At 47.2% G+C, this 21810-nt stretch overlaps 1 protein-coding gene across 1 annotated transcript in view; it reads left to right on the top strand.

Annotated features, from left to right (window-relative positions):
* LOC135822671 (sorting nexin-13-like) overlaps nt 1-21810 on the top strand; it is a 28085-nt gene that overhangs the window by 4626 nt on the left and 1649 nt on the right. Inside the window, exons 7-27 of the mRNA XM_065335479.1 lie at nt 1667-1755; nt 2036-2119; nt 2529-2575; nt 3026-3111; nt 3582-3688; nt 4228-4366; nt 6546-6601; nt 7751-7807; nt 8331-8408; nt 8718-8819; nt 13182-13243; nt 14356-14476; nt 15025-15139; nt 15618-15763; nt 16378-16476; nt 16943-17029; nt 18509-18595; nt 18972-19064; nt 19970-20037; nt 20530-20607; nt 21361-21542. Coding sequence (XP_065191551.1) covers nt 1667-1755; nt 2036-2119; nt 2529-2575; nt 3026-3111; nt 3582-3688; nt 4228-4366; nt 6546-6601; nt 7751-7807; nt 8331-8408; nt 8718-8819; nt 13182-13243; nt 14356-14476; nt 15025-15139; nt 15618-15763; nt 16378-16476; nt 16943-17029; nt 18509-18595; nt 18972-19064; nt 19970-20037; nt 20530-20607; nt 21361-21542 — 1983 coding nt within the window. The remainder of the gene's footprint in view (nt 1-1666; nt 1756-2035; nt 2120-2528; nt 2576-3025; nt 3112-3581; nt 3689-4227; nt 4367-6545; nt 6602-7750; nt 7808-8330; nt 8409-8717; nt 8820-13181; nt 13244-14355; nt 14477-15024; nt 15140-15617; nt 15764-16377; nt 16477-16942; nt 17030-18508; nt 18596-18971; nt 19065-19969; nt 20038-20529; nt 20608-21360; nt 21543-21810) is intronic.

Here is a 21810-nt window from a genome sequence, read left to right on the forward strand (position 1 = left end):
TGTGATGTGTGTGCGGGAAAAAAGAAAAAGAAAAAAAGGAAAAGACCAAAAATAGGGATTCACTGGCCAGAAAATGTCACTCCAAATAGCTGTATGGTGTAGACCAGGCTGAATAGTGACGGTCAATTCTTCAGCCTTGCAAGCTGTTGAATGGTGTAATCCCAGCACAAGTTGCTATGGCTTCTGCCGTAGCATTGCTATCATCGCCTCCGGCGATGGGCGTCAAAGGTCAGGTCAAGGTGTGTGTGTGTGTGTGTTTGTGTGTGTGGTGTGCATGTGTGTGTGTGTGTGTGTGTGTGTTTTGATCTTTGGTTTATGGAATGTGTTGTGCACCCATGCACACACCCCTGCTGTATATTCCAATTCGACTCTACCTGATCTGTACGACATACTGGACCTGCAAAGTTGTTCACATTCATCTCAATCCTTCTCTCTCTCTCCCCCCCCCCCCCCCCCCCTTACATGAGTCACTTGTAGCCATCTGTCCCGGGCCGGGGTGCCTGTTGGCATGCTCCCGTAGTGTGAACCATCACTAGCTCGCAATACAGTGGATCTCACCCTGTATGTACTTTGAGAAGACTTAGGGGCCGTCCGTAAATATCGATGTTTTTTTAGAGACGATATTGGTGCTTCTCTCCCTTGACCCCCCTCCCTCCCCCCAGAAGACGCACATGTACATCTAGATCATGGAATCAATATTTTTGGATGCTCATGAAGTGCCCAGGATGTTGAGGGTCCGGTGTAGGCGTGAAAATCCCGCCGCACTCACGCAATAGCTGCATCGCCTGGGGGGAGCGAACCGGGTTGGCGCTGCAGTGCTCACAGCCATCGCGTACTGGTGTAGACAAAGCGGCTACGCTCGGGCTTGAATTTTTTCAAATCCTTGTTCAGACAGTGAAGACTGGAAACTCTTGTGGAGTTCGTCCGTGTTTGTTCGCACTGCCTCTACGTCTTGAAAAAGGTCTCCTGCAGGCATCGTTCGGCCGATTTCCACAATCAATAGCTCATTCTTTTGCTCTTGAAATTCGCCATGGGCGTACAGCTTCCAATTTTTGATTTTGTTCTCGTGTCGCGAGTTTTAGCTCCGCGAACGGAAGCTGGTTTCACATTTCTTGTATAGCCATTTAGACGTCCGCGTGCAGGGATCGGCGAAACTTCAGATATTTACATCGATATTTTTCTGATGCTCGAAAAGACGCACATGGCTCAAACCCCCTCCCCCCCAGACGCACCAATATCGTCTCTAAAAAAACATCGATATTTACGGACGGCCCCTTACCGTATTATCTCTAATATAAGCACAATCTCCAATAATAGCACGTCTCCAATAATAGAACACCTTGGGGCGGCATTCAAAAAATAAAGTGCTCAGTCTCCATTATAAGCACACTGTGTAAATTCATTATCTGTACAGGCGAAAAACCCCTGAAATGTGTGTGTCTGACATGAATTTGGCATGGCAACATGCCTCTGAAATGAGGTTGAAATAATAATGGAACAGTCTCCAATAAAGGAACGTCTCCATTAATAGCACGGGGCGGAGGTACATTGAAAAAATAAAGGACCGTGCTTATATTAGAGATAATACGGTACTCTTGCTTTGTACGGACATTGTCATTGTGTGTGTGCGCGCGTGTGTGTGTGTGTGCACGTGCCCATTCTGCAGATTATCTCCGAGATATCAGTGAAATTGTGCTCTATTTGCTGTTGCCGGAAGGCGACTTTGAAAACAAAGTTTTACGGCAGCTCCTCAAGGTATGCATGTATGTTGTGTGTCTGTGTTGACCCGCTCCACTGGTGGTGTTGATGCATGGCACCTTGGCAAATACAATGCATATTTATTTCATCATTGAAAATTACAAATTAATTGGTCCTTCTGGTAGAAACACATAGCCCCGTTCTTTAGTCATATCTTACTTGCAAATGGACGCTCAGTGTTTTGACCATTTCCACTTGTCGACGTGAGTTAATGTGCCGTGTGTGTGTGTGTTTGCGTGCATGCGTGTGTGCACGTGTAACTATGTGCATATCACAGGAGGTGATGGTCAACACTGTATTCCTACCACTTGTGGAGAGAATGGCCGATGAGGACTACGTGAACCAGACGCTGACTTGGCTGGTGAGCACAAACAACCCTTTCTGTGCTGAGTTTGATGCCGTGTCCTAAATTTTGCGTGTGTGATTCGCCTATTTGTAATTTCCTGTTACATTTCACACACCCTGCAGCTGAATGTTGGCTGTGATTACACTATAGCTTCTCAGCCATAAAGAGAATGCCACGGACACTACTGTAAAAGCCATTATTCTAACAAGGCGCTTATCTAACGATTTCCCAAAATTGACTAGTTTACGTGTACCAAAGGTAACGATTCTCACTCATTCTCAACGCTCAATAGGACAGTATACGTATCGGTTTCTGTATAACGATTTCTATTTTAACGACAGATTTCTCCTCGTTAACTCGTTAGAGTTAGCACTTCGTTATATATATGGATTTTACAGCACTCCTATTGTGTTTTTGCATACAGTTGAAACCGTCCATGTTTACTGCGGAGATCTTCACGCACATTGTAAAGTAAGAAATCCAATTGTTTGTGGTGTGTGTGTGTGTGTGTGTGTGTGTGTGTGTGTGTGTGTGTGTGTGTGTGTGTGTGTGTGTGTGCGTGTGTGCGTGTGCGTGTGCATGTGCAAGCTGTTGAGTGATATGATCCCAGCACTTGTTGCTATGTCCAGCATGGCATGTTCGCTATCATTGCTTCAGCGATGGCCGTATATTTGTGTGTATGCAATATGCATGTCTATACTTTTATCTTTTATGGTTGCGGATGATGTCACCAGTCACATGCATGGCTGCTGAGATTCAATGGGGAGCGAGGACGACATGATCTGCCATCACTCATCACACATCTTATCACATCTCACTCGCTCTCTTGCTGTGTGTGTGTGTGTGTGTGCGTGTGTGTGTGTGTGTGTGTGTGTGTGTGTGTGTGCGTGTGTGTGTCATCTCTTTCCCTTTTCCTCGCAGGACATCTCGCAGTGTGGTTGAACTGGAGGAAGTCCTGGTTCAGATTGAAGCAGAGATTGCTAAGACAAGGGAGCATGATTCCGGAGGTAAGCTGCCATACTCCCATACCGCACAGAGCAACTAACTCTCCTCATATGCACAGATACACTCTTCTAGCCTTGTACCAACTCCTGCCTAGTATTTAGTGTGAGGCTGTGTTTTCAAGCACATGTAGACGGACACGTACTTGTCTGAAATGGGATTGATCTCTTTTCTCCCTCTTCTCTCTCTCTCTCTCTCTCTCTCTCTCTCTCTCTCTCTCTCTTTCTCTCTCTCTCTTTTTTTCTCTCTCTCTCTCTCTCACACACACACACACACACACACACACACACACACACACACACACACACACACACACACACACACACACACTCACACACACTCCTGCACACACACACACTCACACACACTCCTGCACACGCATGTGCTGAATATTTCTTTCCGCTGTAATACATAGCTCCACTTGGCTCTGTGTTTCCTCTTCTTGGTGTCCTTGCCTGTTGTTGACTATATGTAGATGACCCTGGCTCTAGCGCTAAACAGACACTGGACAGCTTATCACATCTCAAGACGTTCTGTATGACTCGCCTTGATCAACTTCACCATGGCATCTTGGACCCCCAGGTGCGTTTGACACGTTCGACGTGTTGAGTCTTCGCTCTGGAGAATGCCAGCTCACAAAACACAATTATTGTATGGGGTGCTTTCACATCTATCATCTGACCATACAGGAGAGCCATGTTAGTTCCAACTCCACTCAACTCCTGCATCTTTGGGTCACATGGTTTCGGTCATGTTAGTTCCACTGTCCACATCATGCCATGATCACTTTCTGCACAGATTCGGTCACATGACAAACTGATATGAATCTAGAAGTATTCGTACGCTAAAATTCATACTCTGAGCCTCCCGAACCATTTCCAAGCGCACGATACTCCTGCATTCATACAGACAGGAAGAGCCTCACCAGTATGGGTGACACTGCTGATTTTGTGGGCATCATTCAAAGATTTCCTTCGATTGATGCATGGCGAAATTTCCAAGCCAATTTCTTCAGGTGATGTCTGAGTTTCCTACCATGTGCTGCTCTGAACTAACGTGTAAGCATACCCTCTGTGTGTGTCTGTGTGTGTGTGTGTGTGTGTGTGTGTGTGTGTTAACAGTCCGACACGACTGCTGGAGAGGATAGCGATGTGCCGACCGAAGGCTCCGCCGCTATGCCGCACGCACCGACAGGCGCGCTGCCCAGCCTGCCACTTGAGGTTGTTCTGGGCAACAATGTGGCATTGTCTTATTTATGTGGTAAGTTTGACGACAGTGTGCGGCAAGTTTGTTCATATTGCAAGTACAGTCAAACCTCCTTTGGATGAACACCAAGGGACCGATGGTATGTGTTTGCTATAACGGGAGTTCTTCTTATCCATATTGTATACCCAGTGAATACACAGTGGTGTATCAGAGAGAGTTTGGAATTCTAGTTCTTCTATAGTGAAAGTTTGTCTTATCAGTGTTCTTCTTAACGAGGTTTGACTGTATGGCAAGTTGTACATGTATATTGCACTGCAGAAGTGAACATGATTGTGAATCACACCCGTTGGCCTGCTGTTATAACTTATATGACACATATCCTACTTCCAAGTATATGTACTGGAGTGGCATAACAGGCGATTAATAATTCGCGTAGCTATGCAGAAGACGTTACTTCAGTAACGTCTGGCGCTAGCCAGGGTCCACACAGCTTTAATTCCCGTAGCTATGCAGAAGACGTTACTTCAGTAACGTCTGGCGCTAGCCAGGGTCCACACAGCTTTAATTTGGTGTTTGTTTGTTTGTTTGTTTGTTTGTTTGTTTGTGTCACGCCTGGCGCTATCCCGTATCTGTCCCGTACTGTACCGTACCAGCAAAGACAGCTGGCCACAATATTTTTGTGTGGATTTGTGTGCGAGGCCGAGATCCCATTAGCAGGCTGGCTGGGCCGCCTGTCGACCTGCCCGGGAATCGCATGTAGACGGATAGCATAATAACTATAACGTATAATTATACAGTCATGTAGATGTAGAGCAGGGAGTCATATTATGTAAACGACTCCCTGCTGTATGGGGAGATTTTCTGGAAAGAAATACGAAGTAGGGAGACGAGTAAATGCAATCAGAATGGATGTTGGTTGCCGCCAGTATAATAATAATAATAAGATAAACGCCCGTGATCGGCAGAGTCAGCGCCGGTCCCAGGAAACGTCATCGACTGCAGAACGCCCGTGATCGGCAGAGTCAGCGCCGGTCCCGAAGCTATGCAGAAGACGTTACTTCAGTATCTCATTGAAACGTTTTGGCAATACAATGATGAAGCTAATCAAAGGAAAAAGCATGTCCACCAGTTCTAACAACATGCACGATGAGCTAGGCAACAAAGCATAGCGTAGGGCTCTGAGCTTCCAAGCTCTCTCGTTTGGTATTTGTTTGTGTGTTTGTTTGTTTGTTTGTGTCACGCCTGGCGCTATCCGTATCTGACGGCAAAAAAGCATAGGATGTTATAAATTTTCAATTCTCCTATTTTTTCAGGCATATCCTGGGATTCGAACCCGCACTATCGCCCTACATGCATTCCCCCATACACTTCGCATTCATACCCATTCTTCCAAGTTGCTTCACGTTATGATCTTGCGTTTGAAAGCCCTATTTGAATATTGCGGGAAGCTGTATGTGGCCAGCTGTGTTTGATGGTACGGTACGGTACGGGAGACGGTGTCGTATTACCCTCGATCATACCTGTCCCATACCTATTCCCTACCGTACCGTGCCATCAAAGACGGCTGGCCACAATGCATATTCAAGTAGGGCTTTCAAATGCAAGATCACAATGTGAAACAACTTGGAAGAATTAGTATGTATGCGAAGTGTATCGGGGGGTGCATGCAGGGCGCGCGATAGTGCGGGTTCGAATCCCAGGTTATGTCTAAAAAAAAGGATTTTTTAAAGAATTTATAACATCTCTATGCTTTTTTTTGTCTAGGTCATCAAGGCAAAACAAGCATAGCGTAGGGCCCTGAGCTTCCAAGCTCTCTCGTTTCTCTCAGTCATCTCGGTGTTTGGGCATCCTTCACCGAGTCTCTTGTTCCGAAATCTAGCACAACTGAAACTGGACTGATGACGCCAAGACTCCGTAGACACGAGTGTGCAAGTCCGCGTATGTTTTCTGGACGGGGCCATTCGGTCACAGATGGAGTGTTCCCTGGCGCATTGAAAAGGATATTTCCGGCGAATTCAACTTTCCTCAACTCCTTTGGAGTTCAAAAGTCCACAGATATTTCCCGCAGCCCACTGTACCCACACACATGCTATTCCTCTTTGTGGACTGTGAGTGGCTCTTGTTTCTGTTGCCCTTCGGTTTCCGCCAATTGTACTTGTGAGCTGTGTAGCTGGTCCATGGACTCGTTTTGCATTGTGATTATATAGTATATGTCGTGTTGTTTTGTCTTCAGAATTTTTGGAGAATCGCCCCGAGAAGAAACTGGTTCAATTCTGGCTAACTTGCGAGGTAAGGAACGCCGGAGCTGTAATTTCCCAATGTTTAATTCTCTCTCTCTCAATTTATCCATCTCTCTATCTATCTAAGGTACGTTCGGGCCTGGTTTAAATCTGGCTTTGGAAGATTTATTTTTCATTGCTATCAGGTTCGGCCTCATTTTTCTGTGCTGCGCTGATGAGTCCACAAAGGACGAAACAGTTCTGTCCTCAGATTGAGTATCTATTCATCTACTTTATCTCTGTATCTATCTATCTATCTCGTCTGATGAGTGTTTATGAACACAAATCTCCGAGTTACGAGAAAGATTTTTGGTCCCTGTTGTCTGCCTTTGTGTATCTATCTATCTATCTATCTATCTATCTATCTATCTATCTACCGAAGGATGTACCCAGAGTGCTTGACAGTGCTCAACACCACAAAGGTAGAGCGTAATACACAACAGAACAACAAGGACAATCAAGGCTTGTTTGCTGCTACTTCAAGTTTCATGCTCACGCAATCATCAGGCAACATGAACTTCATGTTGCCTGATGATTGCGTGAGCATGAAACTTGAAGTAGCAGCAAACAAGCCTTGATTGTCCTTGTTGTTCTGTTGTGTATCTATCTATCTATCTATCTATCTACTCAATGATGCAGACAGCCAGACTGTTTCGGCCAATGAGGCCTCATCAGTGCAACTCTGAGCTTAAAATAGGATTGAACTGTCAGCCATGGCTACGACAACCACAGACATTAGGACAGCTCAATGTACTAGCGCTGAGAGTGCTCAAACTGCTAGAAGCAGCGGGCAAAGCATAAAGCTAACCAGCGCAAGTGCGTCCTATTGAGACTGCTCTACAAGAGCGAAATCGAGGAGCGAAATACTCAATGATGCAGACAGCCAGACTGTTTCGACCAATGAGGCCTCATCAGTGCAATTCCGAGCTTAAAATAGGATTGAACTGTCAGCCATGGCTACGAGAACCACAGACATTAGGACAGCTCGATATACTAGCGCTGAGAGTGCTCAAACTGCTAGAAGCAGTATCTAGCTCTCTCTCGATCTCGATCTTTCCCCTTCTCTCTCCAGCACGCACACAGAACATCTCGAGCACCGTTTCCATATTCTTAGAGCTATGGTATCTGTGATGACGTTCTAACGCCGTTTTTCATGCAGGCTTTCCGGACGTCTGCACAGCAGAAGATCCAGGCACGGAAAGAAAGTCTTCAGCGGGTATGTTCTTGTGTGTCCTTTCTACTATTCATCCATCTGGATTGTATGTGTGTCTGTATCTGTGTGTGTGTGTGTGTGTGTGTGTGTGTGTGTGTGTGTGTGTGTGTGTGTGTGTGTGTGTGTGTGTGTGTGTGTGTGTGTGTGTGTGTGTGTGTGTGTGTGTGTGTGTGTCTCTCTCTCTCTCTCTCTCTCTCTGTCTCTCTCTCTCTCTCTGTTTCTCTCTCTCTCTGTTTCTCTCTCTCTCTCTCTCTCTCTCTCTCTCTCTCTCTCTCTCTCCCTCTCTCTCTCCCTCTCTCTCTCTCTCTCTCTCTCTCTCTCTCTCTCTCTCTCTCTTTCTCTTTCTCTCTCTCTCTCTCGATACGTATACTATCCATTGGCCGCGCAAAGCAGGCGGTGTTGCTATTCATTGAGTGCTGTAACTTTGAAAGGGTCCATTCCGTTGGAGTGTTGTTTATCCATAGGTCTCATGTGTGTTTCTTGGCTGCTGCTGGGAATGTGCTGGTGTATGTTCTATGTACTGCAGGGTGATAGTGCTCCGCCGGAAGTAGAGGATCTGCGGCAAATGGCGATGAGCATTTATGACTCATACCTGGGCGAAGCGGTATGTGCACGTTTGAATGCCCAAGATGGCATAGTCCTGTGTATGTGTGTGTGTGTGTGTGTGTGTGTGTGTGGGTGGGTGGGTGCGTGCGTGCGTGCGTGCGTGCGTGTGTGAACATGTGCTTGTGTGTGTGTGTGTGTGTGTGTGTGTGTGTGTGTGTGTGTGTGTGTGTGTGTGTGTGTGTGTGTGAACATGTGCTTGTGTCTGTTGCTGTGCTATCTGCTATATTGTTCATTTTGTACCACCTCGGTGTGTGTGTGTGTGTGTGTGTGCGTGTGTGTGTGTACGTGCGTGCATGTGTGCGTGCAGGTACGTTTGAAGTGTTTCTCGTCTGACGTTTGCCAGTACGTGTGGAGTCTGATCAACACCCGGCCGCCGAGCAGTGATTGGTTTGACGAGGCACAGAAACAGGTTAGTCACAACACGCCAGACCAGACCAGAACAATTTAAATTCCATACAGTTGGGGGAGTTGAAAAAGGGAAAAGTCTGAAGAAAAATCGATGTTCACGGACCAGGGACCCTTGCTTATGGCCAGCGATGCTCTACCACTAAGCTATGGCGTACAGCCAACTTCGCTAATAACGACTGCGGATATAACGACAATTCGCGAACAACGACAGAATTTCCATGCCCAGAGCAAAGTCCGATCCAAATGAGACTTCGCGTCTAACGACACTCCGCGAATAAGGACACTTTTCTGATGCCCCACCGAGTGTCGTTATACGCGAAGTTGACTGTCGTCGTTTAAAGAAATGTGTCTAGCAATGCCTAATGAACACTGCTTGTTACGTGCCTTGTAGTATTTTCACTGCCCACTACAGCTGTGGCAAGCGAAATCCTATACTTTTTTATTTATTTAGACCACATATCCAGGCACATAAAAAGACAGCTTTTTTTAGTGGACAGTACCACAAATGGACATCCATGATGTAATGCGCTGTACGGGATTTGTAGTTGAGAGCCGTATGCACTCCCAAACAGGTTGATAGTTTTGGAGGCACTTCATGACCTGCCGACGATTGACCTTCTCCCGCCAACAACAGCCATGAAAATGTCCTATTTTGAGATTTTTGACCTGCTTGGTTTAGAAGTCCTGATCCTGATATTTTGCTTTTACTGGTTATCATGAGTGTTTCCATAGCTCTCTCCTAAGGCGCTTGGCAAAATCATCATCTGTGTTGGGAAAATTCCATTGCCATGTACATTGGTTTGTGGGCAACATCACAGAAGTTAAATGCAAACTTGCAAAATGTAGAGTGCACAGACTGGACATCTGTGTGGACATAACCCTGTCAATATCATTCTGCAGAACCTACATATTGCTTACAAAAGTACAACAACGTGAATGTACATAACAGGAGAAAGGTTGCTCCAGTAGTTGTAATAAATATTCTCTAACGTTTTCGGAACCTTCTCGTCAGAGGTATTTTGTACTGTACGTCAACAGATATTTTTGTTCTGCTATTTCCGGCCTGGGCATTTTGGCCGAAAATTTGTTTTGCAAAGTTCAGTGTGACAGTGTATGCAGGCGGCAGCAGTACAGGCCGAAATTTGTTGTAGCCCTGGGAGGCCGAAATTTGAAGGCTGCCGAAAATGTGTAGACTTATAGTATAGGCAAAGAGCTAACAGAGATTGGCATACCTAAATACTACTGAAGTATAATGGACTCGGATGGAGAGCCAAGGATTAATTTATAGAAAATATAAAGGACCAAGGACCAAGGATTATAGCGTAACTTGTAGTTCCTTGGTCCTTTTTTATTTTCTAAATACAATACAGTGGTCCCTCTCTAATCCGGCACCATTTGTGCCACGGAAATTGTGCTGGGTTAGGGAGGGTGCTGGATTAACAAATCGGATTTACTGCTGCAATGTGCATGAAGAGGACATTTTGGCTACTGAAAATTGTGCTGGTTTATAAAGTGCTGGATTAGAGAGGGACGACTGTAGTGAGGAGTTAAAGCAGCGGTGGGGTAGATTCCGGTGGCTTGCGAGGTGGTCTGCCTCTGCGCCCCTGTGGCTTGCGAGGTGGTCTGCCTCTGCGCCCCGGTGGCTTGCGAGGTGGCCTGCCTCTGCGCTCCGCCTGCGCACAGCTGGTTGTCAGGAGCTGAGGGCTGGACTTGGAAGCTCTGTCTCAAATACACTTAAACAACCCTGGTAGCCGAGGATTTGACACTTCTCCTCTGTGGTGGACTACCACGGGGAGGTCTGGTTGATGTTTTGAGGAGCCAGCATAATATGCAAGGTTACATGCTGACGAATACGCTCATCCAAGCGTTGTAGGATCTTGCCCTCATACTGGCCGTCACAATACCGGCGCTCGAATTGATAATTGACACCTGAACAATTTATTTATTTTTCTTTGTCGGAATTGCCCAGAACGTTCTTCAACAAATTCGCCTGGAACGTCATGATCGCTTGCAGGTTGTTGGTGACACACTGCTGCTGATTCTGTTGGATGCAAGCAGTTGTCTCCAATAGTTGCGACTGCAGCATGGTGCTGTGCTGCTCATGTCGCTTTGCCATATCGGCATCGTGATCCCTGTCAGCTTGTGCCCGGCGATCTGCCCCCTCTTCCCTCTGGGTACAGGCCTGACTGTATGTGTCCATGAACCTGTCCATCATGGAGCCAGCGTTCCTAGCTCTGGCACTGCGTCCATCGCTGGCCTGGATGGTGTTGCTGGCTCTGGCCGCATTCTCCCTAGGAGTTACTTCCGCCCTTTTGGCTGTCATCACCATCATCACACCAGATTAGATTGTTGTATTTTAAATCAAATGATTTTCCACGTTAGTAAATATATGGACATTAGTGAACTCTTCTCCGTTATCGTATCGGAATGTTTTCGTTGTGATGGTCACCACGTTCACTATACCTCCGTCAATTAATTCTCTACTAACCACCACCACCTCGTCGTAACCTACAAGCTGAGCCTGTAGTGGTGGTGGTGGTGCTTGTGCCGGTCCCGGCCCTTGCTGCTGCTCCTGCTGCTCCTCCTCATCATATTCATCATCTTCATCATCATCACTTATCATCATTACCTGCGGTATCGCATGTTCGTCCTTAAATTTACCTACAACCTTCTTATTACTCTCGCTGTACAGAGGACTGTCGGGGCTAAAGTTGCTGGTGTCGTACTGATCGGCCATACTCTTCATGTCCGCATAGAGGTCCTCCGTGCGGAACAGCAACACCAGCGAGTCTGTGTCTGTGTACAGCAGGCTCATGCGGTCTCCGTAGCGTGGCTGGAGCTCGTCATAGTAAAATCTGTACATGAGCTCCTTGCTCAGCTCCAGGATGCTCATGCCAACGTACACCGGCTTGTTGAGGTGGACCGTCAGCTTCCTGTTCTCAACACCCACAAGTCCGTTGTCGAAGAGGACATGGCGGACGTAGGTGGACTTAGCCAGTGTGATTACCATCACCGCCATCCCCGGTTGGTGTTGCTGGGGTAGCCTTCCGCTTGCCCACAGCTACAGGAATCTCATCGGGGTCGCTGTCTGAAGGCGAATCCCATGTATCTGCCCGCAACCACACTCTCCTCTGTGTGTCTTTCTTCATGGTCGTTTGGTGCCGTGTCTTCGCCCGCAACCACACTCTCCTCTGTGTGTCTTCATGGTCGTTTGGTGCCGTGTCTTCGCCTGCAACCACACTCTCCTCTGTGTGTCTTTATTCATGGTCGTTTGGTGCCGTGTCTTCGACTGGAACCACAGCTCCAGCAACCTACGTTCCAGAGGCACAGTTCAAGAATCCATGGTCGTCGGAGAAAGCCAACGTCAAGCTGAACTGATGGAGGGACAGGCACGCGGTCAAAACCAAAGGCAAAGGCCGAGCACCGCAACAATAAGAACATTAATACGCATCGTGATCCCTGTCAGCTTGTGCCCGGCGATCTGCCCCCTCTTCCCTCTGGGTACAGGCCTGACTGTATGTGTCCAGGAACCTATCCATCATGGAGCCAGCGTTTCTGGCTCTGGCACTGCGTCCATCGCTGGCCTGGTTCGTGTTGCTGGCTCTGGTCGCATTCTCCCTAGGAGTTACTTCCGCCCTTTTGACCGTCATCCCCGGTTGGCGTTGCTGGGGTAGCCTTCCGCTTGGCCACAGCTACAGGAATCTCATCGGGGTCGCTGTCTAAAGGCGAATCCCATGTATCCGCCCGCAACCACACTCTCCTCTGTGTGTCTTTCTTCATGGTCGTTTGGTGCAGTGTCTTCGCCTGGAACCACAGCTCCAGCAATCTACGTTCCAGAGGCACAGTTCAAGAATCCATGGTCGTCGGAGAAAACCAACGTCAAACTGAACTGATGGAGAGACAGGCACGCGGTCAAAATCAAAGGCAAAGGCCGAGCACCGCAGCAACAAGAACATCGATACGCTGTCGATCTCAGTTCCTCGGGTCCACTGGTCCTCGTGCTTTCACGCACGCTCAAATTTCCTGCTCTTTGACTTTCGGCCAGTTGTGCAAGCTGTGGCTGAATTCAGCCACGTCCGAAACGGCTGAGAGTCAACTACAGCTGAAAGTCGCACTCGCTGAACCGAGCTCAGTATGACTGCGTTCTTAACTGATATGTACATCTTTAAAACAGCAGTAGCATCTTGTGATGTATGTATGTGTGTGTGTTTGTGTGTATGTGTGTGTGTGTGTGTGTGTGTGTGTGTGTGTGTGTGTGTGTGTGTGAGTGTGTGCGTGCGTGTGCTTTTGTGTGCGTGTGTGTGTGTGCGTGCGTGCGTGCGTGCGTGTGTGTGTGTTGTGCGCTATCTGTACTGTTGTGCAGTCTGTTGCCGAGGTAGAGCGCTCCTGCTACCCAGAGTACCAGAGATCGTCCTTCTATTCACAGTGAGTGCTATGTGTTGGCAAGAGTACATCACCAAGAGTGGGACACTCCGATCTCAAGCTGTGATGGGTTCATCCATGGCGAAATTTTTGTATTACGTCATTCTTTGGCAGAAGTATAATGAAGTGTGTATGCTTGTCCGCGCTTGGTTTGTAGATACGGTGTGAGTTCTTCGGGGCCAGGACACACTGGCCTGCCGTCCCTTGCTCTGCTTCGACTACCGTAGCTGGGATGTACAGATTCGTTATCCTTTGATCTCTCTTGCTACGCATGATGGCATCAGGGAGTAAAATAGCCGCGGAAGGCTAAACAAAATCACGGTTCTCGTTAGACTCGGCTAGAGGCCGGGTTTTCCGCATCCGTAGGAACGCCACCACCGCCCTCTGTGGATCTAATAGGGAAGTTCTGCAAAACGAAAATTCGAACGAAGTTTCACGATGGGCCTTGTGAAACTGTTTGCGAATTTTCGCACGAACTTTGTGTTCTGAACATTTTCGTAGTTTGCATGCGCCCTGGTGCACGTACGCGGTGAACCCGTTGACCCGATCTCATGAAGCTTCTCACGAAAGTTCATTTCACGTTCCCTGCAAGTTTCGCGTCCTAAAGTTGCGAAAGTTCGTGCGAAGTTTCTCGCTTCATGACGTAGAGCGAAAGTTTGTATGCATTTTCGTTTTGCAGAACCTCTCTAACACTGGGTTTGGCACTCACGAAACGTATTTGATGTCATTATTCACATAACCTCTTCTGACGGTCCCGGGATATGCTTCACTAATCACTATACATTAGAACATTGTGTGGTAGCAAAGGAAACACACCGTGTGCCTGTTGCTGTTGTTGTTGTTGTTGTTGTTGTTGTTGTTGTTGTTGTTGTTGTTGTTGTTGTTGTTGTTGTTGTTGTTGTTGTTGTTGTTGTTGTTGCTGCTGCTGCTGCTGCTGCTGCTGCTGCTGCTGCTGCTGCTGCTGCTGCTGTTGTTGCTGCTGCTGTTGTTGTTGTTGTTGTTGTTGTTGTTGTTGTTGTTGCTGCTGCTGCTGCTGCTGCTGCTGCTGCTGCTGCTGTTGCTGTTGTTGTTGTTGTTGTTGTTGTTGTTGTTGTTGTTGTTGTTGTTGTTTCTAGGTGTCTACGCCAGCTGTCAACGACCAGCCATAGCGATGATCTGGACAGCATATCTGTTCAGGGCGATGATGGTGACTTTGAAGCAATGCTCACGGAAAGTGTTGACATGCACGGATCATCTGTGAGTTGACTGTGTACAATCTGCGACTTATTTTTTGTATAACTGAAGTCTTTCTGGTTTCCATGGCGACACTTCAAAGACATTGAATTGTAGGGCTGCATATGTGTTTCGTTGAATCCCGATCCTGGCAGATTCCATGGATTGTGCGGTTTCTATCGAGGTCAAATCAAATGCTATCCTGGGTTGAATTTGTGATTTCTTTGAGTGATTTTACTATCATTTTAGAGTTTCCTTGGGAGAAAGTGATGATTTATACACTACTTTGAAACGCTCCACCATTCCAGACTGCGCTCTTGGCCCACAGTCACAAGAGTCAAGACCATAGTGAAGGAATTCGTTCTTGAGCGCAGTGTGGACTGTGGTGGGGCGTTTCAATTTTTGTTCAACTGGCCAAGTCCGTCGCAGATTCTAATCTAAGCGATTTCCTTGATATCGTTTCGAAACAAGCTGTGCTAAATACGGTGAAGGATTTGGTGAAGAAATTTTTTTCCAACTGTCGATCATGACGAGCAGCTGTGTGTTGTTGTTTGTGCTTGTCTCTTGTGAAGAGTCAGCGCGAAGACATGCTACTGGCGAGCGGTGCGTTTGTGGAGCCTCTTGTCCTCACCTCTCCGTCCGGGTCCGACCAAGTGGAGAGCGTTGCAGTTACAGTCCCCTCGCACTGTAAGCTGCAAGGAATACGAATAACGACTTGCTGGAAGTTTTTGTGAATTTGAAACTTGAGAGGGGATCAGGCTGCTAACAGTTTGGCAATGTACACCTGCGGTCTTACCAAGCACATGACTTGCTGCAGATTTAGAAGTGACCTGAGGGGGGGGGAGAGAGAAGCGTGTACATTTTTGTATTTGTGGAAAGCTGTTGCTAATCTTCAGCCGTTGCAGCCGTTACCTGTTTCCTCTCTCTCTCTCTCTCTCTCTCTCTCTCTCTCTCTCTCTCTCTCTCTCTCTCTCTCTCTCTCTCTCTCTCTCTCTCTCTCTCTCTCTCTCTCTCACGCACGCACACCCACACCCTATTTCTCTCTTTTCGTTTTCTCCGCTGCAACATGATGATTTTGACAGTCATGTGCTCCCATTTCTCCAAGGCCTTCTTTTAAATAATTGTAACTGTGTGCGTTTTGTTTGTTTGCCACCGTGTCTTGTAGCAATTGCCCGCTATGGCACCAAGTCCATTGTGCGCTACACTCTTCATCTGTATTGTAAATACGCTAACACCTCTAACCCAGTGACCTGGTCCGTGTCGAGACGCTACAGCGACTTTGTCAACTTTCACGTGGCAGTTGTTGAGAAGGTAAGTGAGCGGTATCTTACACCGTAAAACATGTAATTCTAGGTGCATTAATATTTCGGTGCCAGGGACCTGCCAGGTTTCAGGCGTAATGTAGAATTAGGTGGCCAGCATTTCCCGTCACATACAGTGCATACTCTTGTGCCTTTTATTATTATTATTATTATTATTATTGCAAATAACGCTGAGTAATTACACGAATGTATAAAAACCAGCATTTGCTTCCGGGAAGCCAGGTGTAATTTAAATTTGGGTGCCTGGTTTCTCTACCGAAATCGCCGAAATTAAAGTTACACCGAAAATTACATGTTTTACAGTATTCATCTGCACGGTACTGTGTGTACTCTATGGCTGGATGATATGCAGTAGAGTTAGCGTACCCAAGACTGCAGTGACTCCCCAGGTGAGCAGGAGAAAGAAGGGCCACTTACAACGCCGAAGAGAGCGGTTAGAGCATCGCTGGCCTCAAGTGAAGGAAGGTCCTGGTTCAATTCCCGGTGGTGACAGTCTATTTTTCTTCAGACTTTCCCCGTTTGCATCTTTCCCTCAAACCAATGCATAGAGTATTCTCTCCTTTTTAGACTTTAATGCTGGTCTCTTTTCTTGCGCTCGTACAGTCGAATATTTCGGCCGAGCTGCCTCCGAAGCGGGCCTTCAACAACCTCGACCCGGCATTCCTGGAGAAGCGGCGATTGGGACTGGAAGCATATCTCAAAGTAAGAAAGAGTGCTGCGCCGTGTAGCAACACGACCGTGTGATGCATGCACAGGCAGTACACTGTTGCACTGCTAGCTGTCGGCACATGTTGCCATCCAGTACCATGTGCGCATGAGTGCATGTACATGTATTGTATCCTTCAAGTCCCTAGCAAGTACTGGCATGCATGATCCCCTGATAAGTGTACATTTGATTTTGGGGAATCCTTCGAATAAAGTCTGAATGAGTCTGAATGTATGAATGATCTGCGGCTTGTTGTCTGTAGGACTGTTTGTTTTGTCACTGTGTCGATCTTGTGATACGGCCTAGGACTGTATCCACATGTACTTGTATGCGGCTCATTGACATGTACAGATAACGGAAGCGATGGCTCAGAATTTCCAGTAGTTTCCTTCATAATTTATTCGATTGCTGTGAACGTTTAGCTCACCCATACTGTTGGCACGTTTGCTGTGTGCTTTGCAGACGCTGGTATCCCGTGAGTCTTGCCAGGCACAGCCGGGCATACTGCAAGCAATCATCCACTTTGCCGACTCATCCGGCGCTTCTGGGGTGAGTGGAATCTGACAAGCATTATATTTTTACCGTAAACGCCCGTATTAACGCCCAGCCAGTATAAAGTCCACTGCCCGTGTACAAATCCAGGTGTCCAGTGTCAACACTCTTGTTCCGTTTTCTAGCCCACTTTCGTGTGAACGCCCATGGGCGCAAGCACAGGTCCAGAACACGTTGTAGTACATGTACAGCTCCACTTGCATGTACAAGATTGTGTAGTATAGTGTACAATGTATTGACCTTTGATAAATACCCACACTCATTAGTACGGTGGTACACTGTGCTACTAAAAGGTGTTTTATTGAACGCACAAAGCTCTGATGATCTGAATGCAAGGAAAGCAAGGAGAGCAAACAATTCAAAATTTGAGCAAAAGTTGAACAGCAAAATTGAACAGTACACTTTGCTAACCTTACACTGTGCTAACCTTATTCGTACATGTAGTAGTACGACATGGGAAGATAACTTTTATTTCACTTATCCCAAATAACGCCCGGGTCCACGTTAGCGCCGGGGCCCGAATTGATGCCCATGTTCTGGACCTTCACTGGCATTTCCGCCCAGGGCCTTATCACGGGCTTTTACGGTATTTGAATTCGTTTAAAGCACTGCCAATTCTACCTTCTCACCAGAGGAAAACATTCCATTCCTACTAAGATTGAATAAAATATCATGAGAGAAATATTGAAGAAGATTCATATCATGAGAATTCCGAGTTCATTCGAACACCGTAGTGACGCGCATATAAGAGCATATGCCTATACCCGGGCATAAGCGCACCCTCACAAATAAGCGCATGGACTTATAAGTGAGCCTAAATGCAGTCCACCCCGCGACAAACAGACACCACAAAAACACCATATTCACGTACCGTAAAGTCTTGTATAAAAGTCGCACTTGGATAGAAGCCGCCCTCGAATAGAAGCCGCAATTTTGGGCCCGTCAAATCACACATAAGCCTGGTTTTCGTGTTGACATACATAGAAATACCTGTCTTGTATAGAAGCCTGAAAATGTTCACCAAGAAAGTCATAGAAGCCGCGGCTTTTAATATATAAGACTTTACGGTAGTTCAATGCGCGTTGCGGTATTGCACTATGTGCATAATTATGCATGGTACCGGTACACTAGCAACTCAAGCGCATGCGCCTATGTGTGAGACGAAACGACCCGCAAAAAATAGCAAATAACGCAAAAACTCACTCATGAGCGCATGGGCCTTTATGTGCGTCACTGCGGTAGTTATACGATTCAAATGTGTGTGTGACTGTGTGTATGTACATGTATGTATGTGTGCTTGTGTGTGCGTGTCTGTCTGTCTGTGTATGTCTGTTTGTGTGTCTGTGTGTTTGTGTATGAATGTGTGTGTGTCCATATGTGTGTATGTATGTGTGTGTGTGTGTGTGTGTGTCTGTGTGTGTGTGTCTGTGTGTGTGTGCGCGCGCATGCACGTGTGCGTTCCTTGCACATGCGCAGGAGAACTCTGGACGTCGTGGTACCCTGCTTCGTAAGAGACTCAATGTCACCGGTTCCGTGAGCAGCAGCTTGGCCAAAGTGATAAAGGTATGGCATGGCACCTAGGCTATAGAGCTTGTGTGATTACATCATCTATTGAGATGCTTTGGCAAAGTTGCAGCAGAGCGATGCGCTAGCAACTCACTAGTTAGTCGCATTGTACTTTGGATCCATAGTGCCCATAAGCGCTTCTACTGACTCACCTCCATGACATTATTCGCATAACCTTCAATAATCTTCAGAGTACCTGTAGTGATGTGCGTTGTGATTGTTTCCTGTCCAGTCTGCCTTGAGTTCTTTACTCGCAAGCTATATCGCATGTCCATTGTGTCCTGAGCTCTGTGTGTGTGCATGTGTGTGTGGGTGGGTGGGTGGGTGGGTGGGTGGGTGGGTGGGTGTACGCGTGTGGTGTCAACCCTACCAGAACTCTCCCATCACTGTCCGCCGCTCAGAGGAAGAAGTGACACCAGAAGTGGCTGCAAAAGCTGAGGACGTCAAAATGTCGGCCACTATTAATGTGAGGACTGGTGTTGACTGAGACTGGATCATTCTCTCTCTCTCCCTCCCTCCCTCCCTCTCTCTCTCTCTCTCTCTCTCTCTCTCTCTCTCTCTCTCTCTCTCTCTCTCTCTCTCTCTCTCCCTCCCTCTCCCTCTCTCTCTCTCTCTCTCTCTCTCTCTCTCTCTCTCTCTCTCTCTCTCTCTCTTTATCTCTCTCTCACACACACGCACACACTCTCTCTCTCTCTCTCTCTCTCTCTCTCTCTCTCTCTCTCTCTCTCTCTCTCTCTCTCCCTCTCACACACACACGCACACACCTCAGACATGCCCATCGCGGAAGCGATGATAGCGAACAGCTATGTTAGACATAGCAACTTGTGCTGGGATTACACCATTCAACAGCTTGCAAGGCTGATGAATTGACCGCCACTATTTTTAGCCTGGTATCCACCACACAGCTGTTTGAAGTGACTTTTTCTGGCCAGTGAATCCCTATTTTTCATTTTTTTTCTACACACACACACACACCACATACTCCGGCATACACTGGCTGTTGGTAACCACCCAGGAGAATGAAAGAAAAGTCAAGAAGAGTCCGAGAAAGAGAAGAAAGACGTGTGCGACCATAATTGTCGGGAATTGAACCCGCAACCTGGAAATCGACTGCACATACCACTGCACCATATGGGACACACACACACACACACACACACACACTCTCTCTCTCTCTCTCCGTCTCTCTCTCCCTCGCAGATGGGTAGGTCGTGATACATGTAGTATAGTTTGGCCTGCATTATTCAACCCTGTGTTTGTGTGTATCTTTGTGTTGTGTGTGTGTGTGTGTGTGTGTGTGTGTGTGTGTGTGTGTGTGTGTGTGTGTGTGTGTGTGTATGTGTGTTCACTCATCGTGGTTATTGTTGGCAGGAGGAAGACAATATTCCACTGCGTATTATCTTACTGCTAATGGATGAAGTGTTTGACTTTGCCACGACGTAAGTTGTGTAAACAAACTTCTGCCATGGCCAGTGTTCTTTCTAGTGGCACCCAGGCCATCAGGTCTGCCACAAGGTCGGCCCAAACGGCTTGCCTAGCAGCTGGGACGGTGCCCAGAATTTTTGTGCGCCGTCACGAAGTCGGACGGCCAAAATTGTACTTGTCTTTTGTTCTGCTCTCTGCATTCTCATGTTGTGTTGTGATGTGTATTGGAGATTAAGTGATGTTTGGTGTTGAGTGTGAGTCAGCTCTAATGCTCTACCCGTGTGTCTATTTGCCAGCCAGGGGAAGTTCCCCTTAGACTTAGACTTAAGAGCTGGGAGAGGATAGGATAGGATCGAGTGAGTTCTGTGGATAGTATGCTTGTGTCAGTTTTGTCACCTGATTTGCGGATGTGTGTATGTGTGTGTGTATTTGTGTGTGTGTATGTGCATGCGTGTGTATGTGCGTGTTTGTGTGCGTGTGCCTTTACGATGGCATCTTCTCTTCAGTAACCGATGGCTGAGACGGCACGTCATCGTGATCTTGCGTGGCTTGATGAAGAAAACATTCGGAGACACCATCAACAGGTTGGTAGCATGCACCTCATCGTCACGTAGACCGCCGCACAATGAAGTTCTTGCTTTGGACAGTGCCAGCACCGGAAATCGAGCTGGTATCGGACGCTGCGTACTTAAAAGCGGTAATGCTTCAGTCAGATTTTGCAAAGCAACTCAACTTCTTGACGTGACATTGTAAACAAGGGAAAATATTAAAATGTGAACTTTTGTGCTCCAAAGTGTGTTTGTTGTTGCTGTAAAGAACACACCTGTCCCGTCCTGTACCATGTCTGCTTGTGTTCGCTGGTCTGGTCCGTGGCCAATAACTCATAGGAGCTGTGTGCAGGATCAACCCTTGCCTGCCTTTACAGGCATCATGTTTCTTGCCACACAATGCTTTATGTGTGTGTGTGTGTGTGTGTGTGTGTGTGTGTGTGTGTGTGTGTGTGTGTGTGTGTGTGTGTGTGTGTGTGTGTGTGTGTGTGTGTGTGTGTGTGTGCGTGCGTGTATGTGTGTGTGTGTGTGTGCATGTGTGTGTGTGTGTGTGTGTGTGTGTGTGTGTGTACATGTGTGTGTGTGTGTGTGTGTGTGTGTGTGTGTGTGTGTGTGTGTGTGTGTGTGTGTGTGCATGTGTGTGTGTGCGTGTGTGTGTGTGTGGGTGGGTGTGCATGTGTGTGTGTGTGTGTGTGTGTGTGTGTGTGCGTGTGTGTGTGTGTGTGCATGTGTGTGTGTGTGTGTGTGTGTGTATGTGTGTGTATGTGTGTGTGTGTTGCTGTTGTACAGGAAAATAGTGGACCAGGTTGAGTACTTGACCTCAGCTGAGCAGATAGCCGAGTTCATCAAGGTTTTCCGGGAGTCCTACTGGCCCAATGGTCTGATTGGACCCTACTATGCGCCGCGTCCCAAGGACCAGAAGATCCGAACTGAGATTGCTGCCAAAGTTATGCTACTCGGCTCCGTGCCAGGCAAGTCTATCTGTCTGTCTGTCTCATGTGTGTATCTATCTCTCTCACACAATGTCTCTCTCTCTCCCTCTGCCTATCTGTCTGTTTGTCTGTATGTATGTCTGTCTTGATGTACATGTCTGGATTGAATTTACTCTTCAGGGAGAAACCAATTGCGTCACTGTGTTGTTGCTTTATGCGGTTTGATTATGATGAGTGGATCTGGTTGCATGTGCATGTGCACGCATTTTGCTTGTGTGTGTGTGTCCGTGCACGTGTATGTGTCTAC

This window comes from Sycon ciliatum, chromosome 8 (assembly GCF_964019385.1).
Source record: "Sycon ciliatum chromosome 8, ocSycCili1.1, whole genome shotgun sequence".
NCBI classification, from domain to species: domain Eukaryota; kingdom Metazoa; phylum Porifera; class Calcarea; order Leucosolenida; family Sycettidae; genus Sycon; species Sycon ciliatum.